Consider the following 21746-nt stretch of genomic DNA (forward strand, 5'->3'; position numbering starts at 1 on the left):
CCAGCGTTAAGTACCACTGGTGTAACATTTTCATTAAATTCTCTCCGATTATATAACATGCCGTAAATTTGATATCATATTTCCATAGCTTCTCCCATTGTTCAAGCCGAATTGTATAACGTGCCCACTTAATCATGACCTCCTTCACCTCTTCGTCTTTTAAATCCCACTCTAATAACAGATTATACATTTTGGATATATTCTTTTTAGAATTTTGTAATAATTATTTCTGTAATTTTGATTCTTCTTTTTCAAATCCTATTATTTTGTCCTGATTGAATATATGGGTGATTTGGTGATATTGCAGCCATGCCCTATTATCTGTACATACCACTTCAACATTAGGAATGCTTGAGGAATTGATTCTTTGTGACTAGCCTTATTTGCACCTCTGAAGCTAACGTGCCAATCAGAACACAGTTAATTTTTGGATTTCGCATTTTGATGCAGTTCTCCACTTAAACCAATGTACAAAACTACATATCTTACAATAAACAGTTAAGAAATATTGACTTTGGGAGAAAACAAATTCAGGACAGTGCGTTGAGTGAAAAGATATATTTAAATATGAATTTTCATACAGGTCCTTTGAATTTATAAACTTCACTGTAATACCTAAGATTTATATGTGGAACTGAGAGAGGCCAGAAACAGACTGTTCTGTTGATCTACAGACAATCTGTTCCTAGGTCACAGTTTTTAAGAGGGCCTAGGCAACAGTTCATGCTCAAAATTGGGAAGAAGCAGTAAGCCATTTGGCTCTGAGTGGGAATGGTGCTGAGATACTTACTCTTTAAAATTCCAAAGTACCCAGTAAGGAAACACTTAGCTTCATGGAGGTTTGTGCCACTTACGTGTGCACTACTTCTGATCTCGTTATTGTGCTTTCACAACAGAACAGTAGATTTTCTTGAAGGATCTTAAATACCACGGTTCACATTGTCAAAAGCAATTAGATCAAAGGGGTGGCATAAACTTTGCTGCAAATTGTATTTGGAGTGACAGTTTTCTCTGTGAGATGCAATTTTAGTGTAGAACCCAGCAAAAAGCCCTTCTGCGCAAGCCCCGGTTGAATATTAATGTCAATGGGGGGCTTGCTCAGAAGAGCTCCCCCCTCCCCACAGATCCTGTCCTTAATATACAGGAAGTACAGTGGCGGCGGCGGCAGCAATATATATATGGTGATCCGATTTCTGCTGATCAGCAAAGAGTACCTCCACTTTGCAGTTCCTTACTGGCGACTAAGTGCTTTTATTTACAGAGCCGGCTGTCACTTTCCTTTTGCTTAAAAGTTTGTGCATTATTTATCCTGGGAAAACATTTCAATTCACATCATTTGGTACAAACCCTGACCCATCGCTAGGCATAGCTTTCTGCTTTGAAATGCAGGGAAGCTGAAATTGCACCAAAAGCAGTGGCAGTGACCATTGTAGGGCCACCTCCTCCTTATTCTTTCTCTCCAAGCTTCTGTGCTTTTAACAGCAGATTGACACCCATAAATATTTTTAGACAGAACCTGGAAAAGCCTCACCTGCTTGTTTTCTGTAGAGAATAACACTGGTGGCAGTCCTCTGGCCATATGAACCTGAGGGTTTACTCACGTGTACATCTACAAATAGAGAAAGAGAGATCAAACTCAAATGAGTTGATGAGCCAAGCAGTCCACCTGATAGGTTATACCACAAGCCAATTTTTCACTGACAGTACATCAGTTTTGTTGAGAGGTATCAAGAGGAAGCAGCAGAGCTAGTGGTTAATTTCTGTCCCTCGCTATCAAATCTCAATGTGCTGTCCTTGATAGTTTTGATTCCTCAAATCCTATTGCACCCTGCCTTCCCTCTAGCTTTTCACCACTTTTTCTAAGGGACAAACTCAATGTTACATCGGAGATACATCAACAGTCTCCCAAGCGTTTTTCTTTTATGGAACAGCTGCCCTGGGAGGCTGCCGTTTTAAGCAGAATAAACGGGGGGGGGGGGGCTGCGACAGAGTCTCCTAGTGTACAGAAGACAGTTCCTATTTGAAAGGAATCTGCCTGGTCCAAGCCCACATAAAAGATAAAGACCCCCTAAGAAGTTGAGAACAGGGACATTGAAGTTTGCCCAGTTAGCACCTAGCCAGCAAAGTAAGCTGCTGCCGTACCTGCTCACCTGCTCACAGCCCTCCCCACTATTGTATTGAGATGTATCCTATTTCAATTACAGCTATCATTTAATGATATGCACCTTTTTATTTGTTTATATATTTGTTTATAAATTATCATATGTAAAGCTGCATACTTTTTTGTGGAGGGGGTTGTGGGGGGAGCATGTCTCCTGCCACTTATCTATTCCAAATCACCTGCCCCAGCTGTAGGAGAGAAAGATGCGGAAATACAGGATCCCACCCCAGCCTTCTAATGAGCAAGAAGGACATAGGGAGAGATGGATATTGACTGAGCAAGGAGCTGAATGGTTAATCAACCTCTCCACTCCTGCCCTCAGTCATATCTTCAAAGGCTGCTTTTCAATAAAACAAAACACCTGTCTGGAGATTGTTCACTTGGGTGTCACGCAGGGTCGAGGACCCTCAGACTCATGAGCCAAATGCAATTCCAAGCTGCTCTGCCTGGCCCTGGGGCTTCTCCCCACACCACCCACTCCCCAGTCTGTACCCCTACCGGTATTCTTCTTGAGTGTTTTTGCCTGGCTGGAATGTGTCCTTGAGCTCTGATAATAACTCTTGCTTGCCTGGCTGCAGGATTAAAATAGTTCTGGTGCTGTTCTGAATACCATTTCCTTCCTCCTCCTTTGCCTGCATATTTTTTGCCAATTACATCACAACACGTCATTGTGATGTGAGGTCACCTGATGTTGAGGACTCCATAGCAACTTGTAAACAAAGAGTAGTGGGCAAACTAAGCTGAAGACTGTGAGGGCAAAGGAGGAGGGAGATGGTGCCCAGAAGTAGCCACTAAGAGAGGGAACAAATGGGTGCCAAATAGCATTCAAATAACGCCGATGTTAAGTGTGAGTGTTTTGCAGTAATTTGGCAGCACTAAATGTGCTATTTTCAATGAAATATCAAAATCTGAGAATATTTGCTCCCCAGTATTTAGATGATTTTCTCTAGGTTTGAAGCATTTAATGATTCTAAAAAGCATTGCATAGACTGAACTGGTGAACTGGTATCAGAGTTCTTTGGCTTCCATGGATATTCTTTAGATGTTTCACTGAGGAATTTCAAAGAAATTGTCTTCTTGCTTTGACTTTATTTAAAATTCCAGTGGAAACAGTTTTCCTGCCCCTGCTGGGTTACTCACCCTCCTCTGCTTGTTTATATCCCCCCTTTTTTTTGGCTAAATGAAGGCAGAGGTGTGCCTATACGTGCACCCTGACAAGTTAAACTGCTTTTATAGGGATTGCTGGGTACATTATATTCTTTCATGATAGTGAGGGAATCTGTCCCAACCATAATTTGTCAGTTTCACCTCTGTTAAACCAGCCCAAAGTTAGCTGGGTTGCCATCAACTGTTTCAACAGCTGTTTATAATCTTAACAGTTTATTCTGAGGCGGTAAATCATTGTCAAAGCCAAACAGTCATTTCAAAGACGTTTTATAAAGAACAACAGGGTTTCTTCAGGCTTTTCAAATGAGCATTAAGGAGCGAACACCTTTGAAACTGAGAAGATCAACTAAGCAAACTTAAAACATACAGCCCCATCTCCTATTTAAAATCACTTCACCCTTTGTAAAAATCACCCTTTGTAACATGTTTGAGAAGCGGGGTCCCAAAGACTAATAAATAGGTTGTGTGTGTTTTTAAGTGGCTAATTATTTCAAAAGTTAATGAGCAACATTCAACAGAAGAGCTGAGTATCCACAGATTGGACTGTTGAAGCATTTTCTTTGCTGATTTATGAGGGACAGCAGAACATCGGGAACTGCGAGGATTGCTGGTGGCCTTCGACGTTTGCTCCAAATAGTTATCTGCTTTAACTATAGATTTTGTAGATAGAAAACATGGCCCAGAATCAGTCAGTTACCAAGATAATAATAATAATAATAATAATAATAATAATAATAACAACAACGATGTATGAATTGCCTTTTAAATGTCTCTCAAGATGATTTTCAAACATAATACAAACAGCAAATAATAGTTTTTAAAACTGGGAAAAACCTGAAAATAGGTTTTTAAACAACACACAATAAACAATGTAGCTTTCCAACAGGTTCTAGTTTGAGCAATCTTGAGAAAAAGGCAACGATCCAATAAAGATAATTGCACTTGAACTGAAAATACACATGCCACACAGTTGCATGTTTGTTTTACACAGGATTTTTAAAAATGAAACACAGCTATGGGAGGTCACAGTCATTAGCATAGCTGTTTCCCTTTTTTAAAGGGAAATTCCCTTATTCCGAATAGGATTCCTCACAAGAAAAGGGAAAAGTTGACAGCTATGGTCATTGGGGGGGGGGAGGATTTACTTAACCCTTTTCCCTTGGCTGGTTTTCCCCCCTGCTCAAAAGCATACAAATACCCCAACTGCAAACATTTGTCCACAATGGAAGTTTATGTTGATTCAAACTGCATGCAAGTGTGTGAGTCCTTTCCACAGAATCAGCATCCTTGAGGTGCCATTTCTTAAGTGGGCAAGGCCAGGCCTTTTACTCTGCTCTAAATTTTCACAGCCAAACGGAGGCTTAGGCCTGATTCACACTTGTCCCTTAGTTGATTCCTGTATACTTGATTGCCGGCAACAGCATGTGTGAACTGACTCTTTGTGAAGATAACTGAGTTTGAAGGGACATACACATTCCATCTATATTGTAAATATGCCTGGTGGCCCATTCATATGTGCAAGTATCATTTGATACATTGCTGTCAATCGGTGCTGGCCATGCCTGCATGGTCAACAGTTTTTAGGGGAAGGGGTTATAAATATATGATAAAATTTCTTGTTTATCAGATGGTGCAATATTAGGAAACTGAAAGTTTGAAGTATATTGTATGCACTGCAGAATAATGTTGTCAAAAATATAGTGCTTACCACTTTTCTTTTTTTAGTAGTCCCTCTTTAAATTTCTTGTGTGTCTTTGCTTCTTCTCAAACCTGCTGATACTTGCCGCAACGGACCAAATCCAAAACATCACACAAACACCTCAATTAAAACAGAATATGCATGGTAGCTTCTTGTCAAACACATAAAGGCAATTATTATACATAACTGTTTAGGAATTTATATGTATAAATAAGAATAAATTTATATGTATAAATTCCTAAACAGTTAAGTATAATAATTGCCTTTATGTGGTGGATTTGCCTCTGAGTCGTAACTCTGAATATTCAGTCCAATAATTTTATTTTATCATCTAATGATTTAAACTGTGATTTTGAATACTGCATAATAAGAACAATGCATGTCATTAAAAACTGATTCTCAGACAATAAAAACACCTTATGGCTTTGAGCAGTTCTGAAGCTGAGTGGGAGGAGAAAGAGAGACAGAGCAGTAACATTTTTTTCCAAAGGCATTATAAGACAGATTGCAACATAACAGTTCATGTGTAGTTCAGCCTTGCAATGTTCAGAGAATGGTTTTCTGAATGACTTCAACTTATGGGAGTTTCTCCTGGGAACTGTATTTTAGCCACATAGGTGATCTTGTTGCGAGGTCCATTTTCAATTTTTGTAATGGGACCTGGGACAAGATGGTGTAAAAGTAAATAAATAGAGAAAAATAGAAAATGAATTTGGGGTTAGACAAACCTATGCCAGCAGTGACTCTAGCACCAGCAGTGTAATATTGGCATAATGTAGTGGAGATCCTATGAGGTCCCAGCAGTGAGGTTGACAATAAAATTATACCAGTTTAAACAGATAACACAGCAACCCTGACATCATTTCCATAGCATATCACACACACCCCTCCCAATCCTAGGTGCTGTTGTAGAAAGGTGCTGGGAATTGCAGCTTTGTGAGGGGTAAACTACAGTTCCCTATATTCTTTGGTGGGGGTGTGTGCTTTAATTGTGATCTAAAGGTTTGGTTTGTGGGCACCTTGTGGAAGGTGCCGGGTTTTTTTATAGATTATTTGACCTCATGGCATCACTACCACAGTTACTGCAGAACTCTTGGCATAAATGCATGATAGGTGGTGTGCCAAACACAAGTGAATTAGCCATGCCTCTGCTAGCTTACAACACAGAGTTGAACAACACAGTGGTACCTCGGGTTACATACGCTTCAGGTTACATATGCTTCAGGTTACAGACTCCGCTAACCCAGAAATATTGCCTCGGGTCAAGAACTTTGCTTCAGGATGAGAACAGAAATTGTGCAGCAGCAGCGCAGCGGCAGCAGGAGGCCCTATTAGCTAAAGTGGTGCTTCAGGTTAAGAACAGTTTCAGGTTAAGAACAGACATCCGAAACGAATTAAGTACTTAACCCGAGATACCACTGTAAGCCAGGGAAAGCCTTGTAAGCAGTAACAAGGCAGAGTTATCTTCAGCAAAAGTAGCCAGGGGTGGGGGGACATAGTGCCGAGATGCCTTTCTTTAAGGCCTTTAAGGCCTAGCTTTTGAAAAAGTAGATAGAGGGGAGAGCTGCTCCCAACATGGCAGAATGGGCCACTTCATGCTAGCTTCCAGACTGGGATCCAACCACCAGACTCCTGGGGAATCCACCTTCCCCATTTAACAGTGGATTGGTCTTTAGCCAGCATTTACGTTAAGCCGAGTTTCTGTTAACCAAGAATCTAAAATGGCAGTATGAAGTGAGTTTCATACCCTGTGTAAAGAGAAACAAAAATGTCGGAGGGAAGGGAATGTGCATGGCTGCAGCTGGCTCCTCGGCTAACGGGGTGGCCACACGGTTTCTGCACTGCTTTAGTTGTGTGGAGGAGAAGAGAACCAAGGGTCCTGAAAACAGATGGGCTTGTATGAAAATAGCTGGTTCAGTTAGAGGCACCTTTCTCATCTGCCACCACAGCTTCTCTGCTCCTAATTAAAGTCAAGCCAGCTCTGGCCAAATGAACGAGCTGAAAATGGGTAGAGGAGGGATATAATCTACTGCTAAGCATATGGTGGTATACATTAACTGCAAACATAAATAATTGTAGCAGAGAAACAAATTATGGCTCCTTTGTATTATTATTTGTTGTTCTGCATCTCAAAAGGAAAGCAAAACCTTTTAATATGCAGGTGTGTGCATATATGTGTGTATATATATATATATATATATATATATATATATATAACCTGATACTGAGAAATAAAATTTACACACACACACACACACACCCTCTCTTTATGAGCATTAATTATATACCAGGCAAGGAAGCAATTGCCTCTGTGTTATGAAATATTAAATCAAAATGCTTCCTGTTTCCCAGATGTCCCAGAGATAAATACAGCAGTATTTTGAAGCCCCTCCCGGAGCTGTTTTGCCTGCAAATTTATAGTTTCGTCTCCATTTTCCGAAAACCCTGTTTTATGTGAAGTATAGCACTCTTGGTAGTTTTTAAGGAGCAAACTCCTCTGGAGTGCCCCGTGCAGGCAACAATTCTCATGCAGATGGCTCACAAGGGAACCGAAGTCGAGAGGCTCCTTTAAGATGACAAATGGGTTGAAAGTGTTATTGTCTTTGATTGCATGCCTTACATCATCTGTATGTCGGAATAAGAGGGCTATGCTTTATCTTTAGCCATTTTATAAATATTTAAGCCCTTATAGTTGCCTAAAGATATTAAAGCATATTTTTACAGGATTTGGAATATAAATATTATATGTAGTACCAAAGATACCAAAGTGGTTTTAATGAATTCATAATTTTCTGTTCACTTTTTATTGGAATGTGGTTTATGTTCCAAAAGATCCATTTAAAGAACAGGACACTGCTCAGTTCCCAGACAACATATTAACTGATGGTAAATGTTATTGGAGCTGTTTTAAAATTATGGTAGGAAAGTTATAATAAAAGGAGGACCGGGAATTCCAAGACGTTCTCTCTCAATCTCCTTGTTTTAACAAATGCAGCTAAATCACACAGAGGCATAAACTCTCCATCTAACACTACTAAATACCTTGACTTGGAAGTAAGAGTGCTGCATCTGATGGAATTTACTTCTATGTGAATATAGGGAACAGCTTTGTGCTGTTCAATACAGTGAGACCTCTGAATAAGTCATTCTTGGGGGGGGGGGTGTCGATCTATAACCTGCCTGTGTTGAGGCAGACAAGTCAAATTTAGACCTGATTCATCAGCATTATCTTTATACAACTAAAATTGACACACATTTCATTAATGCTGGGCTTTAGCACAGAACCAAATCATATTTTCAGATGTCTAGCTATTGTCACAGCCGGCTGCAAATCTTTTCAGTTTTCAATAAAATGTAGAGAGTTTCCTCTTTAATATTTCACAAAGTTTCACTGGTTCCCAGTGGGAGCCTATTCTGGGTAATGCTTGCTAATTATCAACAACAAAACTAGACCTACAAAGCTGGCAAATTACCTGACCCTTTACATTTTAATGAGACAACAAGGGTTTCACGAAGTGATGTTGTTTCAGTGGTTAATGGTGTCAGCAATGTTGTAATTGTAGGTTGAGGCACATTAGCTGAACAACCCCTGAGTAAGAAGAGGGTTCTCTCAACAGGCCCTTTAGAGAATAGGACTAGGTATTATCATTAAGCCTGTGTCGTTTGCATGCCGCTAATCACTTACTTTATTATCTTGTGTATCCATTGTCTTTCTTTAATTGCTCTTTAAATTAAAATTAAAAATAGTTCCAATGCCCACAGCGGCTGTGATAGTATCTTGATTATGAAGATAGCTTCGACAAAATGGAACATATCGATAATATATTACAGGATTATGAGAGAGGTTTGATGTTATGGCTGATATCCAGCAGCCCCCCGAGCATAATTCCAGGATATTTCCTTGTTTTGGCACATATTGTTTGTTTAATAAATGGTTATTTATGTGCATTTAGGCAATTACTTTAGGAAAGTTCATGAATTTAAAAATACAGTGTTTTCTCTTTGGCTTAGAAGGTTGTGCCTCCAAAGGAATGTTAACTTCAAGATGTTCCCAATGTATAATGGGAGGAACAAAGGGCTAGAGTTTTGTTGTGTCCATGTTAATATTTTAGTGCACAACTGGCAGTGATGCTGCATGGCATCCCATCCATGTGGCATTCATTTAGTGCACTGACCAAATGCTGGTCAATTCTGAATTCTTTTATAGCTGGCATGGGGAATATCTGGCCCACTGTTGTCTGCTAGGCCTCCCCATTTGGCCCACAAGGCCATTTTGGCAAAGCAACATGCATCTGCCCTAGACCTGACATTGCACTGATACCAGGTGTGGGCAGGGGTGCCAAAAGGCTTTACTGGGCCCACTATATTGTATGTACTGTAGATTGGGTCTTCTGCTGCATTCGCCAAAGAGGACACATATTTGCCTAACATTTATGTATACTTTATGTGGCATGCAAGTCTGTACCTTCTTTCTCAGGTGGCAGTGGAACACTCAAAAATAAACCAGGGGTCACACGCAAGTAATAAGAAGCCCAACAGACAGAATATCAACAGGTGGAGCATTCCCTAAAATTGTGGTTGCATACTGCAAAAGGCACATATCTCGTAAGGGCACGAGAGCCCTGCTCTCCTCCAACGCCTACCCTAAACCATAAAAATAAGACCAGGTGTGACATTTCAGATGGAGGGGATCAAAAGTAATTTACGATTTATGGCAGTTCTGTTCAGATGATCATGATTGGGATAAATTCAAGATTTAATTAAAGCAAGCACAGAATAGATTTGTTGTGGTTATTTATTAATACTTAATAATAACTCCAACATCCCTCCCATTTTTGAGCAAAAATATTGAAATCCCTACTCAGCCATGAAGCTATTTTGGTGTTCCTGGGGCCATCACTATCTGTAAGCCTCATCTAACTCACAAGGTTGTGCAGATATAATAGCAAGGCGGAGAAACCTGTGTATGCAGAAGTAGCATCAATTGCAGTGGTACTTACTCTTGAGTAAGTGTGCCTAGGATTGCAGCCTAAGAGAGTTACTCAAAGCTAGTTCAAGATGCTTCTTTACTGACTTTTAATGGCCAGAATTTAATTACGGAGCATAGTTGTTTTGTATTAAATACACCTTCCATCTTTGGGTGAGTTTTGGAGAGGGCACTTGTAAATTGCAACTTGGCCAGTAAAGAGAACCCAAGTCCGAGCTTTGCAGCTAGTTAACAAAAAGGCAACGTGGTGGGGAGGGATGCTTTTTATTTTCCAAGAAATGCGTATTATTACTTAGGAGGGAAATGTTGCATTTTTAGTAACATTAAAACAAATTGATTTATTCCCATCATCTGTGGCCATAGTAAATCAACTGTGAAGCATATTTCGGTTTAAAGAGAGACTTACATTTCCCCAAGTGGCTTCAGTTTACATTTACTTTTGCAATAGCAATCAGTGTGGAGAAACCCACTGCAAAATTATGCTGTTTCTGGCTTGCCTTAAAAATTTCTCCCGAGGATGACTCTCCAGATTCACTTCGAAATTCATTTTAGGTGATAGTGAAATCTAATGACAGTCTTAGGATGTTCAGAACCCTCCTGGGTTCTTTCACTAGGTGAAGATAAACTCTTGTATCTTCCTTGGAAATTTCTTAGATGATCTCCTTAATCAGCTGTGACCTTCATCTTAGATGGAATTCCAGAGCTGTTTTAGCTGACTGATTCTAGTTCCACTGAATTTTTCAATGGTTCTGTTTTATTCAATGGAAGACAACTGTGTCTTTTGCACACACGTGTGTGTGTGTGTGTGTGTGTGTGTGTGTGTAATATCACATCTCACAGGCTTGAGCTTCCCCAGCACACCTTTGCTTACTCTGAAAGTGACTGAGGCTAGTGGCTCCTCCCTGCCCCCCAATTGCCTCTTACCACAAAAAGAATTGCCCTTATGCTTACTTATAATGGGTAAAATATATATTTCAAAGATCTTACACTACAGTTTAGATTATCACGATGCGTGATTAGCTTTGAGTCATTCTTTTGTATTTTAAATGCTGCATTTCATGGTTATCAAAGGTGCATAATTTGTAGTTATTAGAGGGAATACAGAAAATTCGTAGTGTGCGTGTGTGTGTGTATTTTCCAAGAATCTTAAGACAGACTCAGAATCACAGGATCATCTAGTCCAACCCCCTGCAATGCAGGAATCTCAAGTAAAGTATCCATGGCAGATGGCCATCCAACCTCTACTTAAAAACCTCCAAGGACAGACCACCACCTTCCAACAGAGTCCATTCCACTGTCGAACACCTCTTACATTCATGCTAGGAATGTTATCAGGAAGAAAAGCAAGACATGATTTTTAGCATTACTTTGCTCCATGTCCAGCTGCAGCGCTCTGATCCTTTACTGCCACTCTTGCTGCATGGAGATGTTCTGGATGCTTGCTTCACAAGATTTATATACCACTTGATTGCAATAAAACCTCAAAGTGGTTTTCGGAAAGAATGAAACTATCAGTAAAAAGCATTTGAAAACATCTGTTTGAAATGTAGGGGGTGGGATATTTAAAATGGTAAGCTGAAGACCATATTAAAATGCTTGTCGACATTCTATTGGTCTGGATAGGCTTGCCTAAACAAACATGCTTTTAGCAGGCACCGAAAAGAGTACATTGAAGGTGCCTTCCTGATTTCTAAAGAGCCCGGCCTCCCTCCCCCAAGCCTGAAATGTTGCCATAGGAACACGGGGAGCTGCCTTATACCATGGGTCCAGCTACACTGACAGGCAGCGGTTTTCCAGGATTTCAGACTGGGATCTCCCCCTGCCTTACCTGGAGATGCTAGGGATTCAGCTGGGCCTGCTGTGTTCAAAGCAGGTGCCTTACCACTGAGCTGAAGTCCTTCTCCACAGCCCAGGGTGCTGTGTCTCCCCTGTTCATTACACTGACTATGCACAAATGAGTCCTTCCTTCTGGTAGGCTTTGTCATCTTAACAGCATAACTGGAAAAGCACTGCCAACTACAGATCTATAGAGATACTGTATTTTTCACTCTATAGGACGCACTTTCCCCCCTCCAAAAATTAAGGGGAAATGTGTGTGCATCCTATGGAGCGAATGTAGGCTCCTTGGCTTCAGCGATAGCAACGCAAAGCCTCCGAAGCACAGAGGGAGCGCTCCCTCCGCACTCTGGAGGCTTCGCGTTGCTTTCGCTGAAGCCTGGAGAGCGAGAGGGGTCGGTGCGCACCGACCCCTCTCACTCTCCAGGCTTCAGGGATAGCCACCTGAAGCCTTTGGAGCGCAGGGGGACCTCGCGCTGCGCTCCAAAGGCTTCAGGTTCCTTTTGCTGAAGCCGGGAGAGCAAGACTCTCCTGGCTTCAGCAGAGAGGGAGAGCTGCGCAGTGCCCCTTCAGCCAAGCGGGAGGAGAAATAGAAGGGGCTCCGTTTCTCCTGCCGCTTCGCTGAATGGGCACTGAGCAGAGAGGGGGAGAATTTTTTTTTTCCTGTTCTCCCCCTCCTATGGTCCGGTGCATCCTATGGTCCGGTGCATCCTATAGAGCAGTGTTTCCCAACCTTGTGCCTCCAGCTGTTCTTAGACTACAATTCCCATCATCCCTTGCCACTGGTCTTGCTAGTCAGGGATGATGGGAGTTGTAGTTCAAAAACAGCTAGAGGCACAAGGTTGGGAAACACTGCTATAGAGTGAAAAATACGGTAATATGTGTATGGGAAAAAGAGGCTTCCGTTGTTTGGTGCTAGTGGAACAATGCCATTAACTACATAAAGAAATTGATGATTAGCCATCATATATAGCATAAAACTCTTGTTCAATAATAACAGTCATTGTTATCCATCAGTCTGTACCTATTATCAGGTAACATAAATCCATACTCCCTGTAATACGTTATTGTAAAAGGTATTTATTTTAATGGAAGGCAGTGGCATAATAGGTATTTCAGCAAGGGGCAGTGTAGCATAATGTTTCTGATGTGTTTTGTATTTCAACATGGCATCATTTCTGCGCAATCTGAACATTCTCTTGCAGACTGTAAGAGATTTTATTAGCTCTTTTCATTCCAATTATTATTACTTATTTATTCTTAAATTTAAATACAGCACATAAAAAGTGTTTCTTTGTAATAAAAAAGTGAAGAAGGAAAAATAAATACAAGGGTACAATTAACAACTGCAATTTTTAACATACTGTATTTTGTGTAAATGAGTTCCAAATTTAATTCTATTTGTCCATGCAAAGTTTATGTCTATAAGCAGTCCATTCATCAGTTGGCATGTGTAGTCAGATCTTCAATCCATTGAATAAATAGAGCTGCACATTTATCTTTCCAATGCATCTATATCAGAATCCATTTTTGTTGCCCAGTTGTCAAATTCCATATAGTAGGTATGTTGTTCAAAAGAATATTATCCTCTTAAATTTCAGTTCCAATTTACTTCCAATTATGAGGAAGTACTTTTTATTTATCACACAGCACCTGGTTAATATGTTTCACTTCCTTGTGGCCACTGTGAAGGAATATAACTTTAGGTACTTGCATTGACCAAAGGAAAAACTGGTATGCAGCATGCAAGGTTCAGCCTGTGTTCTGCATGCTTTCTCTCAGGGCTGGACCAAGGTCTTACTGGATTGGTCTACACAGTTGTTGCTTTTTTTACTGTTTGTTGTTGTTGTTGTTGTTGTTGTTGTTTTGAAGAGAAGCTTATTTCTCCAGTATGTTTGCTTCCCCATAAAACCAAAAGCAAAGCATCTGTTGTATTCTGGTTACTCTTATTCTGAGATATCGGCTCATTCTTTCAGTATCTTCTTTGTCCTGTGTAACTACAAAGACTTCTTGCCCGTCACACAAGTTTAGGGCCCATACAAATGTGATGTTTAAATACACAAACGCCTTCAGCACGCCTGTTTTCCGCATTGTAATAGGAGCAGCTGCAAGAAGGGTTTGTGGAAGAAAGCGGGATCGGGACCGCAGGGAGAGCAATAATCCTTCCCCCTCCCCATGGCATTCTCGTTGAAAATGATGCCCACCCCACCACCCCACCGAAGCTGTTATTAGCCTCAGAGCTCTTGGATTAATAGCAGCTTTGAGGGTGGACAATTTCATAGCTCTAAAACCACATTTCATTCCAATACAGGCTGTCTGCAGTATCCTTACAGCCGCATTGGCTGGCCACTGTAGCTAAGTAGTGAGCAAGGAGAGGGCTTATCAGCACCCCAATACATTCCCCCCTCCCTCTGTTGCCACTTAACATCACAGCAGCTCCCTCTTCCTGCTTCACTTAATGCTCAGCAATGGCTACTTAACAGCATTTGGAATGTCATATTCCAGTTCCTCAAATATAGGCAGCCGCAATTTACATATTGTACAAATGGTTTGCTAATTATACCAATTTTGCTCTGAGTTTTGTGTGGAGAAAGCATACTTTTTTGGAGTCTTTATGAACAAGTGCAAGGAATAGGCACACACGTTGATGAATCACAAGGCTTCTGCAGGCCACTGAAAATTAAGATATGGTCTGGGAGGTGTTTGAAAGGGCAAAATATTGGCCCAGGCTATTTTGGGCTGGAAATCCCTACCAGCCCATTGACAGAAAATGACCAGATGGGGCATTTTTTAGTTTTGTCTGCCCCTTTGCCTTGCCCCACTCCCTGGTTCTGTACATTTGGTGCTCGGAAGATTTGCTGAGCACCGGAAAAAGTGTCCCACGATTTGATCACAACACAGAACCCAGAAAGTGGCTCCAGTAGCAGACACCATCCCATTGCAAGGTGGCGAGGTGAGAGTGCAGCGGGCAGGCCTTTTCTCCATGGAGACCTGGCCTGGCACAAGGGTGTGCTTTGCATTGGTTTTAATTGTGCCTCATTGCAGTTTTATTCATGTACACATCTGCGGGCCCTACCAAACACACAAAGCTGGTCAAAAACAAGAGAGGGGAGACGGTAGCACCAGAAAATGTGATGAATGTTGAGGCCTATAAAAATGCAGTTTAAGCACATTTTAAGGCTCCATTTGCCTTACCCTGTACACCTGACATTTTCATACTAGTTAAAAAGTAATTGTACTCAGGACCTGGAATTTCCGTTAACATCGTCTGCTAAAGAAATTGTTGAAATACGTATTGCAGAAGCGGGGAGGGAAGACTGCTGTGGTTATTACAGCTGCTGCTCAGGGGAGCTATTCAGATGCCTCATTTATTGGAGCTTAATAGATTAAAAGTCCAAATTGAGTCTCATGAAATAAGCCTAATCAAATTCTAATCTGCATAATTTCCCCATAAGTGGCAATGGGAATTTTTTTTATATAATTTATGTTTGAGCAGTTGCCAGTCATGTGTTAAACGGCATTGTTGTGTTTACTTAACAAAATATGTTTTGTTCTTTGTTTGCACTGTTTTTATTTTTGCTTTGCTTTTTTCTCACTTAAAAAGCCAGGTGCCTATAGAAGTCTTCCCTAAGTTGCATTTAAAATTCCCTTTCTGAAACAGTGAGCTTCTGTTTACAACTCATTGAGAACCTGCCTTAGCAAAGGATTAGTAAGGATTAATGCAGTTTAATTAATTTGAGCACAGGTCACAATTTCATAATACCAAGACTAAATTTAACACTGGTTTGTACCAGAAAGCAAACAGAGGTTGGATAAGAATTTCAAAATCATGATAATTACACTCAGATCTTGTGAAATGGTTCATTCATGCCAAGTGGAACATACCAGTAGTCAAATAACATAATCAGTATTCAAGTCTGCTGCTTGTTGCGTTTGCCCAGGAGAATGTATTTAGGCATGTATGTGACTTTCCCAAGAAATTTCTTGCTGAAATTTCTTACCACCTCTGAAAATCCCTTGGATGTTTGACCAAAGCAGGAACCACCAATTTTATCCTGAAATTTCACTGTAATCCTATTTCAATGACAACGCTTTTTTTAAAATGAAGGAACAACTAGATGTGATACTAAGAAAGCTATGGTAGGATTTCCCACTGTTCTAAAAAGTTTAAGAGCAGTCTTGCATCCTTCCATCCCTTCATTTTCCTTATAAAAATCCCTCGTGTATCTGCTATTTGTCCTGTGGGAGAAACATAGAAGGACATTGTTGTATCTGCCCCCCTCCACCCCAGAAATAACAGGGGTGGGGTTTTTTGGGGGTGGGGGGGTTTATATGGAAATTGGGAGGGAAATTAAGCACCTGCTCCTTAAACACTGTAGTTCAGATTAGATTTGAAGCTCCCATAGCAATTATTAAACTTTTTAAAAGAAGCAAGGCTATTAAACTTTTTAACAATTAGCCACACACAATCGCTTTGTCAAATGTGAAATAGCTCTGAATGACACATTTTGTGGGGCAAATATATGAAAATCAGGGAGAAAGTGGGTCAAATTTGTGTCTTCATGCACATCTGTGTATATACGGGGTATATCCTTTGGATAGCACTGTGTAAAAAAACTGACCTTCCCCTTCACGTTTCAGAAGTCTTTAACCTGAACGTATCTGCTAACTGGATTCCCCCACTCCTTCCATTACACATTGGGTATATATGTGAGGGTGCCAGCTAAAATATAGCTATTAGCCCCAACTGTCTGGTTAACTTTAGTTTGGGAAGCGGTAATTTCCACACTGGCTAAATACACGACTTGCTTTTGTCTCTCCTCGAAAATACTGTTAGTCTACTGTGCAGAGTTTAATACCTAAAGAGCACTCTGCCCTGGGGTCTGTTCCCCTTGGTGGTGGGTTAAGCGTTTCCCTGTTTGTAGCCTATGAAATTGGCTTATAAAACTTAGTTTTCCTGCTCTCTTGATGATAGGTGTATGATGTCAGGGTGAACCCTTTCTAAAGGGGTGTTCAGAGGGGTGCCCATAGAGGTAGCAGAAGCCATAGAGCAGAGGGCCCAGAAGTCAAGCAAGGAAAAAACATGATTCCTTTTGAGCATAAATGGCCTTTCAGTGAAGGAAAAGAATATATTCCTTTAAGACTACAAGAAATAATGGTATGTGTGGTTTTTTGTTTTCGTAAGCAGCTTTAGTTTAGTGTGTTGTGTAACTGGGATTAAGAGAAAATAATAAAGATGTGCTTTAATATTAAGAGGTTAGATCCAATCAGCCTTTTTTGCTTGTGTCTGCGGAAGTCACTGCTTTCGTCTCTTGCTCTGCAGCTTCTGATCACCAGGACTGGCTTTTTAGAGGCTGCAGCCAGAAGCGGGCAGGATTCCCCATATCCTGACTGGAACATAGACTAAGGGTCCAAGCCAATATCCTCGATACTATTTAAATATAATAAATATGGCAACTCCTTCCAACACTGGGTGGTAGCTATCAAACTGCAAGATGTCTCACACTGCCTTCAGTAGCTCATATAAGCTTTTGGCACAATTAAAAATTAAATTGAATAAATAGATATAAATTTAATGTAATTGTCCCCCCTAGCAACCTACCAATTAAAGCTGCCCTTTTCTCAGGCCCAGGTCATGTAATTTCCATAACATATGATGATGTTTTTGAAGATGATGGTGGTGCTGAAGAAGGAAAAAAGTTTATTTAATGGTCCACTGAGAGACTCCCCAGCCATTTTCAAGTGGTTAGCAGAGGAAGGGCTTGGAGTGTGAGAATGACTGTTCTAGACAATAAACTGAAGCAACTGCTAGCATTGTGGCTCCTAATTAATGTGGGGTTGTTTTATGAACCAAAGGAAAATCAACAATAACAGTCACCCCTCTTCAGTTTTATGGGCCCTAATATTTAAGCTTGGATGACTGAAAACATGAGAAGGCAAATGAAAATGGATATTTTGAGTAAAGCGTGTCATTTCTGAATGAAGGAGGGCTCTGTGAAGTAGAAGAGAATCTCTTCACATCCCCAAACAGCACTTACATCTCATGACTTAGCCTGTTTCTGGTGCTGTAATGAAATACTGCTTTCCTAATACCCTGTGACCTGAATTCCTTCCTGCTTTGTGGGTGCTATTCCTTGACGTACAAATCTGTATTTTCTCAAGTCAGCATTTGATGATGGATGTCAAAATACAGGCCATGTATTATGCATATATAGCATTACCGATTTAAGGTGTTTACTTGTCAAGTTGAAGAAATTCAAAAACTTCACATCCACTGAATTCGCACAGCTGTCACTTGCAGTTTTTCATACTTTCAAATAAAAGTTGTGATAAAACAGTTTATGTTTCCTTCACTTTTTTATTTTTATTTTTTTTGAAGGAAGAAAATAGGCAGCATCTAAAATTTATGCTTTGGGCTGGCTAGAAAAGACTGCAAAGAGGATGTTCCTGGAGGAGGGAAGGAGGACCTACTGCCTACCTCTCTTCTCCCTGCCAGCTCTCTAAGCGAATGGAAATAATAACACTTAACATTTATATGAATAAGCAAATCATTTCCCCTGGCAACCCTGGAGTGGACTTGTTTCATTCCTGTTGCTCTAAAGGCGCATTTATTTTATTGAAATATGGCACCCCCAGACTGGCAAACCAGACGACCTTTATTAATTTATTTTGGTGAGGAAATGCCAACCAGCCATTTAATTCCATGCACTGAGTGCTCTGTTTCTGAGTGAAAAGATTACTCGCAAATGTTTTAAACAAATACATTTGTATACAGTTGTGTAGAACTAGCTTTCATTCAGGGAGAAAGTGCAAGCCATTTTTTCTTCTGTGCATTTGCTTTGTGTATACAATTTGAAATTATAAAGCTGCTGACAGTCTCACAGAAATGTCATATGCGTTTCAAACAAACACTGGAGAGGGGATAGTGGGGGTGGGTGGGTTGAGGCTAAAAGCTGGCTTGCTGCGGTGAGTAGGAAGAGTCCATGTATTTATATTGCAGCCATATTTTGCTTAGAGAAGAATGCAAAGGACTACCAGTTCCACTTTGGAGAAGCTCTGAATAATGCAGCCAACTATAGCCTGATTTTCTCCTGTTTCCAAAAACTCTTTTCAAACACTGCTGGTCAGATACACCTAATAGACAGCAATAGAGCACAAAAGGTCGAAGTGTTTCACTTCTTGGCCTTGACTGGTGACGTATAGATTTCCTCCCTGGGGCAGCATACGGATATTCAGGGGGTGGAGCCTTGTAGAGCAAGTAAGGCCAAGGGTAAGGATAGCAGCACAGCCCTGTTCCTTGTTTTAATTACCTTTTAAACTGATTAACCATTCTGTCGTATGATAAGGTCTGTAAGATAGCATGGCATGGAAAGGCATAGGTCACCACAGAGATTTCAGTCCACTAATCTGAAATAACAATTCCAAGCTCGGTCGATGGTCTGCAGGTGCCATTATTATGTCTGATGTTAATTAGGTCCTGTCAATGCTGCAACTCAGCTAGGTATCCCTTACATACCATTCTGAGCTTCTTGGAGCAATCAAAACCAGCTTGGTTCTGATTTTTTTATTGATAAGGAATACATGGGGGGGGGGGAGGGAATCCAACCAGGATTGTCCTCCGTATCACTTGATGTTCTTGCTCTCATTTTGAAAATATATTTATCCACATTCTGTAAATAAAAACAATTCTGTTGATACTGTACTATACTACACCATACTGAACTGTTTCATTGTTTCTTGGATTGCCCTTGAGACTCCTGCCACACCATTGCCACACCCTCTGAGAACCCCTGGCCTAAGAAGATGATAATGGAGATCTGGACAGGCACATGTAGAGACATGCAATCCTTCTGATAAGCTGGTCCCATGCCAAAGAAGGGTTTTGAAAGCAAAGTAAATAAAATAAAATTGAAAGCTGTTAAATAAGTGGTAACCCAGTGTAACGCCTAAATTTTGGCATGATGTTTTCTCCGCAGGGTTTTCACCACCAGGAATGGACAGATCATCACCAGACAACAGCCCGGTGCATGGCCTTCTACGTCAGCACTCCATCACAACAGGAATTGATATCCCTATTATAACAGAATTAGGTAAGAGAAATTGAAGGTGATCTGTTCTTGTTTGCTCATTTCTTTACCCTCCTTCTCTCCCTCTTTGCCAGCCTAAGGAAATGAACACAGGTCATACGTAGTACCTTTCATTTAATGTACTGATGTTTAATTATTCTTGTGAAGGAAGGGGCGGGGGGAAACAATGATTAAGCAAGCTCTTTCACTGAAGCCTGAACATAATTTTATTTCTTCCCTTATTTGGTGACAGATCTTCAGAATCTGCTCTATAAAACAAAGCTTGGATGCACCACCAGAGGGGGAACAAAAATCAGTGCCAAGAGTGGGGCTGATCCCTACATTCAGACAGAAGTATGGGTGGGAAACCTGCCACAGCTAGAAGGTCCACAGGCTACTGCCTACCATTACACTCTGTTGTTTGCCCCTTGCCTTTCAACAAAACCACCTTAACACTTCCCCCCATCCCTTGCGGGTGGTTGTGGTAGTAAGAGCCATTGCACTGAGTGCAATTATCCCCCAGTTTATACTTGCCCGCTGGATTACAGCACCCCTGTGGGCAAATGCAGAATTGCACATCTGTTTATTAGGACCGATGTGCCAGAGTAGGTGTGGCTCTTTGGTTGTAGAGGAAATGCAACCATTTGCCCCGTGTGCTACCTGCATCTTAACCAAAAATAAATATTTGCTTGTTCATTCCTCTGCTCTTATGCTGACAAATTAATAACTAATTTGTTCCGTAATGGCATTGGGAGTGTTATCATGGAGAATGTGGCGACCGTTTGCTTGTTTCCCATTTCTGCTGTGGCATTAGACTAGTGAGTGTTGTCAAGCAGTGTGAAGCGTGAAAGCCATTCTGTTTCTCATAGTAAAGGCAAGCTTGATTTGTAGTCCTTTTGTCCTGTTCACTTTCTTTCCATTTAGTTTCAGACCTTACCTGTCTTATCCCTTACTTTATTCTCTTTCTGTGCCTTCTTTCCCCTTCCACCCCAATCCCCTCCTAAACACTTTACTTATTAGCTAAGCCTGGCAAACTTCTGCCTTTGGTTTCAATCAGTCAGGAAAAAAACAGTGGAACTCACATTCTAATGATAACTGAACTGGGTAAGAAGTGCCTTTTTCCTTCACATCAACTGTCTTTTGTTTTATTGTTGTTCCTACTGTCATCAGCTTTCTCTTTTATTTATCTGGCTGTATCAGAGGGGGCTACCCTCAGAGCACCGCTTTGAATGTGTTTTATTTGTGATTCCAGTTGAAATCGACTGTCTTGTTCTGGCTTTTCTTAATGATTTTCTCCCCCTCCATACGCAGCATCAGTAAATCTTTGATCACACTCATCTGACCTGCCGGCTGCTCCCATAGTATCTTCACACCAATTCATTTTTCTTTGGTCTAGACATTTTCGCTCTCTCTCTCTCTTGCTTTGCTTTCCTTTAAAAAAAAATCTAGCCACCTGTCAATTTGACTGACATGTCTTAACAGCTCTCAGAGGAGTCAAAGAAGAAATAAGAGACATTTTAGGTGGGGGAGAAAGAAACTCCAGCATCAGCTCTTCCCTTAAGCTGTTGGTTTGTTTTGGGGGCCCACTTTCCACACAAAAGCTAAGGGTTCTGATGTCCTGAAACCAGCTAAGCTTCTAAACAGGCTTCTCTGGGAAAGTGAAATTTTGATTAGCACTTCCTGTGGCAAAGTCCTGCACTCTTAAACCAATCCTACCTCTAGTCCCATCTTAGCTCAGAGACATTTCATACTAATCCTAGCAGGAGAATGTAGGCCAGGACGATAAAGCTATTGAGGCTTAGCCTTGCAACGTTCACATTAGATTTTGCT

General features: G+C 40.8%; 1 protein-coding gene and 1 long non-coding RNA gene across 16 annotated transcripts in view; one reads left to right on the forward strand and one right to left on the reverse strand.

Annotated features, from left to right (window-relative positions):
• LOC310763020 overlaps positions 1–2818 on the reverse strand; it is a 39851-nt gene extending 37033 nt beyond the window's left edge. Inside the window, exons 1-2 of the long non-coding RNA XR_014548381.1 lie at positions 2660–2818; positions 1532–1609 (exon numbers count right to left, since the gene is read on the reverse strand). This is a non-coding gene — a long non-coding RNA (uncharacterized lncRNA). The remainder of the gene's footprint in view (positions 1–1531; positions 1610–2659) is intronic.
• LOC310762901 (calcium-activated potassium channel subunit alpha-1) overlaps positions 1–21746 on the forward strand; it is a 564221-nt gene that overhangs the window by 510894 nt on the left and 31581 nt on the right. For 8 of the 15 annotated variants that reach the window (XM_083614574.1, XM_083614575.1, XM_083614576.1 and 5 more), the window contains one exon: positions 19827–19940. In XM_083614574.1, coding sequence (XP_083470700.1) covers positions 19827–19940 — 114 coding nt within the window. Of the gene's footprint in view, positions 1–19826; positions 19941–20936; positions 21021–21746 lie in introns of all 15 variants that reach the window. The other 7 variants (XM_083614569.1, XM_083614564.1, XM_083614572.1 and 4 more) reach the window with 1 other exon arrangement.

Source organism: Podarcis filfolensis (assembly GCF_964270895.1).
Source record: "Podarcis filfolensis genome assembly, chromosome: 5".
In the NCBI taxonomy this organism is placed as follows: domain Eukaryota; kingdom Metazoa; phylum Chordata; class Lepidosauria; order Squamata; family Lacertidae; genus Podarcis; species Podarcis filfolensis.